Here is a 13,009-nt window from a genome sequence, read left to right as displayed (position 1 = left end):
CGCGATCAGGGTAGCTCCCCCTCACGCGTATCATGAATATTCCTCAGTGTTAACTATATTGACATTTCTATTCATTTTCCAGTACCACCGCGCAAGATCACGATTGTCGACGAGAACGAGAACAGACGAGACACAATGGTCGGACCGTATATGGAAGGCGCTAATCTAAGGCTCTTCTGCGACGTCCATGGCGGTGAGTTTCATAAATTTAAACAAGTATGTAACGACGAAATCCTTTTTGCGAAATCCTCGAAAAAACTGTATGAATTTTTTTGCCCCGCAATGCGGGTTTTGTGTCCTGCAGTGGATTGACAAAAAGAGTGAGATAGAAGGACATTCTACTATATACGATTAAGACTTTTTTTTTTAGTAATCTGTACGAATTTATTCCTACATGTAAATGAATATATAAATAAAGGTTATGATTTTCGTGTTAAAACAATATTGCAATAATTATTATTGTCACTTTTGATTTAATTATTCTGGCGTTGTATTATTCCGTTGTATTACTTGTTAATTAACTCATAAGACCTCTTGGAATATGTATTACAAACATAATATATATTAATTACATGTATTAACATCCATCTATTTATTCTATAAATGATAGCTATTAATTATGAATAATAATATTGTGCGAATAAATATTCTCATGCTACAAAACGTTGGTGCATATTTGTAGATGAATAATATATATATATATATATATATATATATATATATATATATAAATTATATTTGTACAACGCATAACTACAACGTTTATATTTATAATCAATGATTAATATTACCAAAATGATATTTTGCAGCATTATAAAATTTTTATGCATGCTGCTGTTAATGGCTTTCTGTTAATTTGTATATTTGTGAGATATTTAATTCCGAAATTATTTATTATAAATTAAATAAATAATCTTTCTAATATTTTATTGTTATTCTACAAAACCAAAGCTAGATAGATAAAAAAGCTAGATAAATAGATATCGTTATTTATTAATATGTTCCATGTCTAGCCAATTTTAAGTCTTATCTTAATCATCACCCATCTCACACCGAGTGATGGGGGTCACCCAAATGTAAACAAAAATATCGTAGACGATATTTTTATTTGAATTTATTATATTTGTTAAATAACATAATATAATGACTTAAAGAATTACAAAAATTCTTATTACAAAGAAGGTCTAATGTACCAATATTGCAACATATATCATAATAAGGTATGTCAAAAATTATTTTATAATGATTTCTTTTTTATAGTCAAAATATCAAACAGTCTAAACGGAAAGTCCAGCGTGGATTACCGGTGACCCATGTGGCACTTAACGCGTTAAGCGCTTTAGGATCAGAGCCTCTCAAGCATTGATAGCAATACATAGTTGATCAACAAAATAAAAGAAATTTGGAACTAAATACATAAAATAAAAATAATAAAAAAATGAATAGTTTAAATTGCAAAACAGCTAATCTATTAATTAATCTAAATATTATAATATCTTCAATCATATTAATTACTGATCTTTGTTAACTTGTTATATATAGTTTTCATCGATTACGCATTATACAAATTATGTTACATTAAGTAATTATACAGATACAATGTATAATACAGGGTATAGTTGCGATAAATAATTCGAGTGTTTATGCCTGCGATCGTCGCGACGGTAATATTGGAATTGATTGTTTAATGACACTATTGCGCTAGTTCATAATGAAAGACCGATTCCATTTGCGCGATGTTAACTCTCTTCGCTAATTATAGCTTGTAATTATTACTCTTCATTATTATCGTGCTTTTGAATGAAGTCTCGAGTGGTACTCGATACTTGTACCATTAAATTTATGCGTCGCGGTAGTTACGATTCTGTCGAACGAGCGAAATCATCGATTCTCCGTTAAACATCTCTACGCGCATTTGCTCCGCAAAAGTTTTCGCCATGCGAAGCATCGCGTTTCGCCGATATATCGAGGTTAAGGGGATACTGGAATCGTCTGTAAAGCCGATGAAACGCGCACTTCATACTTTTTCATTTTCTTCATTTTCCTTATATGGAATAAAAAAATCCTTTTCCAGAATAAAAGAAAAAACGCAAATAACTATGGGAAAATACAAACCTGTATGAAAAATAAAAAAAAAATTGTAAATTATAATTTCCTGTTATTTCTTCACGCATATAAATGATTTCAAATATATATCCAAACAAAAAGTAGTTTCCCCACAGTTATTTGAATAATTTATAAGAATATGTAATGAGACCTTTAAATTATGATTTTGAAGCTTACAAGAGAAGTGAATGGAAAAGCACGATCTGAATATACACCATCTAGCTTATGCAATATACAGAATATATTCCTATATATCAGAGCAAGAAATGTTCGTAACGTTTTACTTAATTAATATTTTACTTAATATACATTTTATTTGGAATTAAGAATCCGTTTTGCCGATATAGATCAAGTTCGATCGTCGTTCCAACATCATTTTAATATTTTTTTAATTAACAAAATCAACCTGTTTCCGTAGGTAAACCGGCCCCAATGGTGTCTTGGTATCGCAACGACAGATTCGTCACAAATCGGACCACAATGCCAAACAGTGGTGTGACACGTAGCGAGATCGTTGTACAGAACTTAAGCCGGGACGACGTTCACTCGGTGCTGACCTGCAACGCCACGAATAACAATAGGTCGATTCCGCTGTCGTCATCAGTTCGCGTAGACATGCGTTGTAAGTATTCTATATACATTATGACACTAATAAAAATTCGCCCTCTTGGCTCGCCCGACCGTCAATGAATACACGAGATTCATGCCGCCAGACACGTTTTATCGACGTTTTTAATTTACGCGATATATGATAATTATAGCGCGCAATTACCCGCGAGCAACGATAATAATGACGTATCGTTACGAGGCATGATTATGGCAAAAACTGCGCTTTAAAAAAATGCGCTAAAAACTGCGTTAAAATATTCATGAGAAATTCGACGAATTCGCGTCCGCGTGAACGCGGATTCCGTGCGAGAATTTGACAGTTTCCAAATGTCTTTCTATTGAATTTAATCTTCTTATACCGACAATGACATAGATACACGAACTTAGATAGATGAACTCTCGATCCTTTAATAGGATAGAAACTGAGCGTGTGTTCGAAGGACACGTAATCCCGGACACTCGGTGCGATATTGCATTTGCCTTCACTTACTACTAAAGAGGATTCGTCGAAAGCTTCGAACTGTATTATACACCATCGCGCTATTGACAAACCCGGAACCATCGTGAGATGTTTATCGGGATAATAGAAAACCCGATGGCCATTTTTCTAGACCCGTTTGCGAATCGACGACGAGCTGCCGAAAGGAAGGAAGAGAGAGAAACGAGAGAACTCTCGTCGATATAGAGACGAGATATTCGGTCGCTCGGTCGGAGTTCGTCGGCTTGCATTGAGAGGATATAGTCTATCCGAGCTTTAGTCATAAAATAATGATCTTTCGCTCCTACTCGGTTGTTCGTTCTTTAAAAGATTATACTTGATGGAAGGATATAACAATAATCGCGCATCTTGTATTAAAAGTCAAATCCTTTTTGTTTGCGATCGCGCAATTTAATTCCTCATTATCTACGCGCATGACGCAAATCGTCGAAGGTCGATAAATTAGTATGGATAAACGGATAATTATTTTGAATCGAACAACCACTAATTATAAAGTGGATATTAATAAGCTTCGTTAAATTTTATCCTGTTTCTTCCATGGTTCATGTAAAATCATTCCGAATTTAATTCAAGCGAACGAGAGTTCGTATCAATTCGGGGTGCTCTGTATACTTAGCGAACAAAAGTCAATAGAGCGCAGAATAAATAGCAGAATAAATACCGAATGTTTTTTCGGACCACGAGACTCTCCATAATAACGTTTGCAACATGGATATCTAAAGCATATACAGAGCTATGTCAAACATCTAAATCAATACCGTCGGTATATTGATATAGATGTTTGACATCCATACCGATGTCAAATATCCACGCTAATACAAGACAATCCCAATACATAGATGTAGAATAACCAATGTGGTTCTACTGTTTACAAGCTGGAGGAAGAAGGTTTGTACACATCGTGATTGATATATGGTTGATACGTTCCTTCCCCACATATATTTTTGTTAAATATTGCCGAAAGACAATAAACATATAGGGTACATTGATTAATAATTAATAGATCTCCGAGATCTTATCTGACAGTTATCTATCGAGGGCACGTACGGCAAGCCAATAAATATCGATATATCCCTTCGCACCGTCTCGTCGGACCCCGTAACTCCTACGTCTGGAACGTCGGCACGTAGTGGAGACCAGGACGCGACGTGTCGGTGATGGAGATGAGATGATCGCGCGGTTCTCGCCGCAGCTCGGAATCAGGATGGACGATAGAATTTATGGGCGATACGGTCCGGAGAACGTACTCCGGGGGTGTTCTCCAGGGGGTGCCTTTGCATTCTTTACGAGATCGGGTCCGAACGCTCGTAGCAGCGATGCGTAAATGGCGCGCCGATGGGAAAAAGAGAAAGAGAAGAGGGAAAGGACGTTGGGGACGAGGGTGCGAATTCACCATTAAAGGGTGAATAACGTCCGGGTGAGCGTGGTGCGTCTTCCCGCGCGGCGGTGGAATTCGATTATCTCGGACGTGATTTAAAATTTTCCCGATAGCACGACATGGCGACGGGGGCCGCCGCTACCGTCGACCCCCGCAAATTCCGACTACGTTATTTTCTTTTTCTTACGTCCAGAGATAAAGGCGAACGTCACGTACGGCTTTACTTTCGCTTCGGCTCCTTTGGAAGCCCGTCGCCGCGGAGAAAGTAGATTATCGCGAGATCTTCCGTTCGATCGCGTTTATGGGTCCAACAAGAGGCATTGATGTTCGTTTTCGGGACACGAAAGATAAAATATACAACGAAATAACACTTTTAAATTCTTAAAAATACGCGACGCGTTTTTGTAAACACTTGTTTTATTCGAATTGATAATGCGACGAGAAACTGAGAAATTGTTTGAATAACATTAAATATTGCGCTGTTTTCGGACTATAAAATGTTTCTAGTAAACAGAATGTTATTTAAATAATATTATGTTACATGATTGCATATTCATAATTGCATTGTTTCTATATACGTACACTTTAAATACATGATTGTTTTGAATACCATTGTTATACTATTTTTATTGAAAAAGTTATGAATGTTTTTAAAATTGTTTTTAAAACCGACTAATTTACGATTTGATTGGTCCTCTATATCCGGTAATATTGGAAACATAACTATCATGAATAAACTTTATCTCACTGTTTTTATACAATTATTTAATTTAATATAATTATTTTATTATGCTTTTTTTATGTAATAAATTAGATATGTAACTTGATGTATGCACAGCGCACAAAGCTAAATTAACCGGTGTATAATAAGAGAAATATAGTAATGGATACTCTCTCTCAAGGAAAAATGCAGGCTGTAACAACTAAAAGTATTGCTGTCGTAAATGCATCGTTTACGAGAAAAAATAAAACTCACATTAAATACACTTCAATTGTAAAGTCGGCGAAAAAGCAGACGCGCCAAGCCTTCGTGAATTTCTTATAGATGGCGTAAAATAAGCGTTAGAAGAACCCGATAGAATCTTCATTAAAGAATATACAGAGAAAAGTTCAGCCACGATTTAAAAGCAATGGAATGAGGACAATGGAACCTTTTCTAGCTTCGATTCGAACCGGCTAATCCGAATGTAATAATAAGGGAAAACTTTTGCCCTATTCGATCGTTTATAATTAAATAAGAATTAAATAATTAAATAAGAACATACGCGATATTTTTATTAGTTTATTTAATTGATTTTTTGATTTAGCTTCCAAGAAAGGAAGATATACGCGTTGTATATTTTAAATAATAAGATTTAAAAATCTCTGTATTTTTAAAAGATATGTATATGTTTAAATATGTTTTGCATGTACCTTCAATTTTTAAGATAATGTAATGACGATGTTTTAGATGAAAGTGTCGGTGCTATAATGTAAACTTTTACATACTTTTCAGAATATTGCGATAAAAATATTGGTTGCGTAAATAATTATAGTTTTTATCTACAGAAATTCTTGATATATCACAGTATAAATTAAATTCAGAAAAATAATTACTGTGAAATAAAGAAATACAGAAAAATCGACTATCAGTATTTTTTCAATGCGCAAGCGAAGGAAAGAGAATTTAAACAAAAGAAATAAATATATACGAAAAAATGTTTTACACAATAAAACAATGAAACCGTCATAATATTTCTCTGGTTTAGTGATTACTTTTGACAAAGATCGTAGGTGAAAGCGCGATATAAAAGTCATTTGGAATAAAATCGGTTAAACACGCGATGTTACGTAATAGCAAATTATTCGAGATAACGCAGAATTATCGGTTCGGCGATTGTACATTCGGCAAAAAAGACACGGAGATTAGATCCCATTAGCATACGCGAATTGGATCGGCAAAGCCGTCGTTCTCAGTTTAATCGATTTTTATCAGCTATTGTTATACGCGATGCCCGCCTTCGAGAACGATTCGAGAACGAGGTAACACGAAACGTTTGCCGCGATCTCAAACTGATTTGAATTTCCTCTTTTCTCGTTTAACGATTTATTTAACAGAAAGTCTGGCTTTCATAGCGAAAAATATTTTTAAAAACATATTCTTTGTTTTAGAACAAAAAGTAAGTAATGAATTCAAAATTGAAATCTTGAAAAGTGGAAAAATAGAAGTCCAAGTATTCCTTTTTATTTCTGATATGATTTTGTATTTATTCTTTTTTATTTATCAAATACAGATATTTTTAAAGAAAGACTTTTAGTGTCGATGTAATTTAAGATTGTCTATAAAGAATGTCTATAAAGAATGATATAGTTGTGTATATACATCTCAATTTTTTTTATTTTTTTTTTATTTATAGAAAATTTGATTGATTAGAGTACATTTTTTCCGAAATGTTGGATATCTATTATAAATCTTGATTCATCTATAACTGTAACAATATCTCAAAATAGTCGAGTATTAAAAATAATCCAAGTCTAACAATTTTTTTTTACTTTTAATAAAAAATTATTTAGCTGAATTAAGGCGGAATATGCAATAAGGGATGACGCAGTTAACTATATATTTTCTTGATATTTTTGCATTGCCTTTTATTTATATATAAAACGTTTGATCGATTAGAATATATTTTTAAGATAAAAATATAAATATCCGTTATTTTTTATACGTATTGATTCACGCATTGTAACAATATCCCAAAATGGTCGAGTATCACGGACGACACTTTCCTCAGGGGTGGTTAAGGAGAATCGAGGAAAAAGCGTTCTCGAGGCCGGATACCACGTGACGTTCACTCCTTTGCAAACGGGGTCTCTTTGACGATGGCAACTTTCGCGCTCGATACGCGACGCTCGGTAACACGGATTTCCCCGATAATAAATCTCCTTTTCACATGAAAGCGCAATCCCTTTCAATATGCCGAGGGCGGCGCGGAGAGCGTTAGCATCCCGGGCCATCTTTTTCGGCTGATCTTGGCAAATGTTCGCGCACTCTATATGTAATGCCGGTAACGCGCCGTGCGCGACGTTATTCATTTCGCTGACAGAATACAGAAGTCATTTGTCGACTCGCTAAGCGCTAGGCGGACTCGACAATACCTATTACAGACGCATCCCCGTGAATACCGAACTGTCTGTCTCTCTCTCTCTCTCTGTGCATAGGCTATTATTATAGCCACTCAGACATCAGAAGGACCCGACGAATACCGTCGCCAGAAGACAATAACGGGACTAATGAGCGATTAGCAAGAAAGTGGGTAATGGAAGTGAATATCGCGACTAGGAGAATGATTGATTATCAATTTGCAAGAAACTGTTATACATGAATGAAGAATCTAAGTTATTTTGACTAACTCACAAAAATAAAACAACTTTTAAGTCATCGAAGAAATGTGATGTTCAAAATGTTACTCAACGTCAATTTTTAATTCCAATAATAATGGATTTTATTTGAGGTTTCTTTTTAGAAAAAAATTTGCTATATTCAATATTAATCTATTGATATTTTTAAATCTTAAATTAAATTTTTCGATATAACAAAATCTACATTTACGTTTAATATAAAACGAATTTTTATTATTTTTTTCAAAGCTTTAATTTTAAAATTATTATTAAGAAGGTAAAGTTCTCTCTATAAATAAAATATATATTTAAAATTTAATTGAATCAAATTCTATCATCTCGTGAAGTCAATCTCAAACTCCATTTAGGTAAATAAAGGACGGATACAATTGTATATCGTCAGATGCAGTGAATTGAACTCGACTATTACAAACCGATAAATCAACAGTTTATCTCTCTACTGTGCTGAATAAGCTTTCGTAGCAAAGGTCTTTCGCACTTTCGTCCTGAGGGCTTGACGCGCCTCGCTTTGCGCTTTAACGATTTGTGCGATCGCAACCACGTTTAAAAGGAATCAAAGCGATCGTTCACTCAGCGTACCCTTCCTCTCGGCAGCATTTCATTATCCGCGCGAAATTGAATCTGCCGATCAATTACCCGTCTTCGTGAGAAGTGCGCCTTCTTCGCGCTCTCGAGAATGAGAAGGCTCTCTCCTCGGTTCCGGTCGCACGGGCGATTGCCGCTTCTCCCTCCGGAAAATCCGCATCGGATCTCCGCATCGCCTCTCAACGGAATGGAGAACGCGATTGCATCTCACCGTCTTGCGATTCCGCGCACGTGTACGCATAAGCACGCAACGTGGCGAAAAACGCGTGTCGTCGATTCCGAGCTCTCAACGACGAGAGCTCTTTATCTGCGGAGTTTGATTTTCAGTCTTTTGCAATTCAATCCATCGAGATCCCGCAGGATGTTCGCATTTTTCTCCGCCGTCCGCGTCCTATATCTCAAATCGGCGGTATTGTTACATTGTTACATAACTCGTCGAGATGGTTTGAGATCATCCAGAGTGTCAGTTCGTTACTTGATTATTTAATATATATTTTAAGACATAATATATCCGGATTTGAATTCTGATTGGGATAATATTTTTCGCAATGAATTATTTACAGTTTTTAAGATGCTTATTAGCATTAAATTATTAACAGCTTTTTAAGATGTTCATTTGCAACAGTAATATTAAATTGCTTGTCAATTTAATTTGTAATATTACTCCAGCTTTATTTTGGATTGTATTTCAAGAACCACCTTGGCCAAATGTGACATTTTTTACTCATGCGTGTCTAGATATTATTTAGACCTAATAATATTAAACACACGCATGAATATGAAGATCTAAGATATTATTCAGTTATATTGCAGCTACGAACCATTTACGGTACAAATGTTATAGGTATAACTAATACATTAGCGAAATTTATATAACGTATTACCGAACATATTCTTTGGACAGTGAAATATGACGTAACAACCAAGCTTTAAAATATTTTGTAATACCACTCTTATTTATTATATCCTATGCAGGAAAAAAATTTATATAAAAATGGTGAACAGAATTTTAAAATACTCTCGAATATTGAATATCAAATTATTGCGATATCGAGTTTTAAGGGGGATTTTTTCATTTCTGTTTCGTATATCCCCGGTCGAGTTCACAGAGACGTGCACTCTCTTCGAGAGTCAATATATAGAGCCAAAGGGTAAAGCAGATTAAAGCTGAAAACTTTAAAAGCAAGGGTAACCACTTGCTGACGACCCGAATAATTAAGAGACTAAACTTTGAGAGAGAACGAATGAATGAGATTTTAATTAAAAATCTTAAAAGTACATATTCTTTGAATGTTTATATATAAACTTTGGATGCAACAGATTTTCAGATAACTATTATCATTATTTATTGTTGTGTATTTGTTGCGACAACAAATACACAATGTTTTTAAGACCTTTTAAAGATTGGAAGTGTCAATGAAACCGGAAAATGAATCGAATTGAAGTTAAGAACTTAAAGTCGAAGAAGAGCAACCGTTTTTTCTGGTGACCGGAACAATCAACAGGCTAAGTTAAATGTCTGAGCAAACGAGCAAGTTTTTAATTAAAAATCTCATTCATTTTCCAACGTCCCATTCATCTGCTGTTACCGTGTTTACTTTTGCAACTTACTTGAGATGAAAATTTTGCGAAAGAGGAACTTTTTAAAGGGCAAAAGTAATGGTGAAAAAATATTGTAATTCTTTTTATAAATCCTAAAATCTCTTTGCCTCTGATATCAAAATGGAGAGGAGGGGGGGAGGAGCAAGAGGATACCTATGCATTCGCGGCGTGAGTTCGTACCGCGATGCGGGTGAAACGCGCGTCCAGCAGCACCGAATTAATGATTACACCGTGCAGCCGCGTGTACAGCATCGAGGAATATGGTAATCCCGCAAGATTTAAAGCCTCTTCCGCGCTGCTGCGGACCAGGTTCCGGAACAACGATGGGACAATTACTTCGCGCTTCGATGAAGATAATCGGCTATACAGGATGCCCCAAAGCTTACGTGCTCGGCCCTTCGATTATTTTTTTTTTTTTAGTTGAAACTCTTTTTCTGTTACATACACATCTCTAGAGATTTGAAACAACGAGTAAATTATTCTAATATTATGTATTCCAAAGAAAACAAATGTATTAGGAGTTTCTTGTTAAGTATTCGTTGCAAATTAAAGAGTTTGCTGGAAGATAACTAAAAGATGAAACTTTATTGTTGGATGTTTTATATGCATTTAGAAAGCTTTATTAAAGTCATTCATTTAATTACCGATAGTATATTAATTTCTTCGGCATAGAAATTACTGTAAAATTATTTTTCTTTGGCTTCTCGTTTTTTGTGTCGTAAAAAATTAGTAGACTTATGGAGCAACCTGTATAGTGGGAAGAGCGTGTCAGGTTTGATAAATGCATGCACTTGGACGGCCAGAGTTATTAGCCGTACACCGAAGTTGCTGCAGCAGATATTGTGGGGTTTCAACAGTCTCATTGACAATCTTGCTCATCCCACAATATCGCAATGATTACGTGATCGATGGAATCGTAGCCCCTATCGTAGTCCCTATATCTATTATTTTATTAAACACATAATTCAAGATACACGTCAGCATCATCGGCAAGAAACTGTGATAATTAGCCTGAAAATTCTTCTCAAGTAACACAAAATGCTTCATCCATATAACGAACGAATTTTAAGATCTGTATACGAACTGTGTTATTATAATGCAATCTAATTACATCGAAAAACAATGCATCGTCATATGCCATGCATGGTTTGAACATGGCGTTATTTACTCTTTCGTTAAACTAATTAGCCAATTATCCGAGGTTTGCTATTATCCAGAGTTCGTTATGGCGAAAACATTTTCAGAGGAGCATTATAACGGAAAATAATATCTCCTGCAAAAAACTCGGCGGTTCATTAATTTCCTAAATAACCGCGTTATAGGGAATACTCTATACGTATAATAAATCTGGAAAAATGTAGGAGACGAATGGCTTCGATATAAAACGCGGTAGAACTGACATTTTTATTGAAAATAAGTGAATATGTGCGTGAAACATGATGAAAGAAAAATAGATTCGTGATTAAAGCAGAAAAATTCGCGTTATTCTGTATAAATAATGTTGGAGTGTGTTCGACAATATTTTCTTCAAATGTTGCATTCTGATATCTCGCGATGATTAAAGTATCAGTTATTATCTATACGGTATAAATATTTAAAGATTATCTACTGAATATTCAAATATCTCGTAATATTTAAATATTGAAGTATCCATATGTATTTAATTGAGTAATCATTACGCCATGTATTTTTATATACATTGATGTTATATTATATTACGTGTTATTATATGATGTTTTTGTTATTTCTCCAAGGGAGATGGTTTTCCATAAACGAAGAATAATGTTGTTTCCATGTTATATAATGTATTCCCAACAATCTGTTTTCATACTAAAATGAATTTTCCTATAGCAGCAAATAGCGATGATATTTAAAAATATTCAAAAATCTGAATATTAAAATGCACTGATTATGCAACTCCTGCTTATGAAATTGATCGATTATTTAAAAAATTTTGTAAAAGCATTTATATACAATTTATATAATACAAGAAAAAGAAAAAGAAAGAAAATTTAGATGTATAAAACAAATGTTTATAATTTATATATTATATTAAAAATTGTGAATAAAATATTGAACATTAAACTCTCAATAAAATTATATGAAGTTTTTAAAATAATATTAGCTTTTTAACAATTTTTATAATTTCTGAAAAACTTGATTAATATTGTAATTTCGAATTAATAAGTAAAAACATGGATACAAAAAATATGATTCAAAACATTGATGTTAATATACTCGCTTTATTAAAACTATTACAAAAAGATATAAACAGAGATATAGCTCTGCATATTAAATGATTATTTTGCGTAATATTTATATATTAACTGTGGACGGGTTCGCTATCATTTTTATTTCCCCATCGCTTAATCCATGCAGAATATGGGGCGACATCAACGGTGCCTTCATGCGCAACCCCGTGAGAAAACAGCATCCAACTCCTGCGTGTTTGCATTTCCTGTGGAACGAGCTGCGATGATCCACGGTGGTGCCTGTTGAAATGCAGTGGCTTTCCTTCTTCCACTCGGTCTGAATAGGTGCGCAACCGCTGAATAGGAGATGTTCTGCGTTTGCTGGCGGCTGACCTGAATTTTCAGCTACGAAAATACTGTCGAGCAGAAAGAGAGAGAGAGAGAGAGAGAGAGAGAGGAAGGGAGGGAGGGTAGGAGGGAGGGAGAGAGGCAGTGGGATAAGATAGAAACGTAAAAGCAAAGGAGCGGGGCGAAAAGTCTAGTCTTTTTCCCTAGAAACACCCTTAGAGGGCGATTCAAGAGGAAATATTACTAGTGTACTTCAAAAGAAGATAACTTTAGGTCATAATCATTGACAAT

General features: G+C 34.6%; 1 protein-coding gene across 2 annotated transcripts in view; it reads left to right on the top strand.

The window, feature by feature from the left end:
- The window catches only part of LOC105145417 (neural cell adhesion molecule 2), a 227,251-nt gene that overhangs the window by 177,847 nt on the left and 36,395 nt on the right, over positions 1-13,009 (top strand). For both annotated transcript variants that reach the window (XM_011054921.2, XM_087407023.1), the window contains 2 exons: positions 83-193; positions 2,525-2,728. In XM_011054921.2, coding sequence (XP_011053223.2) covers positions 83-193; positions 2,525-2,728 — 315 coding nt within the window. The remainder of the gene's footprint in view (positions 1-82; positions 194-2,524; positions 2,729-13,009) is intronic.

Source organism: Acromyrmex echinatior, chromosome 6 (genome assembly GCF_024713525.1).
Source record: "Acromyrmex echinatior isolate Ae372 chromosome 6, ASM2471352v2, whole genome shotgun sequence".
NCBI lineage: Eukaryota > Metazoa > Arthropoda > Insecta > Hymenoptera > Formicidae > Acromyrmex > Acromyrmex echinatior.
This window is presented reverse-complemented; position numbering and strand designations above follow the sequence as displayed.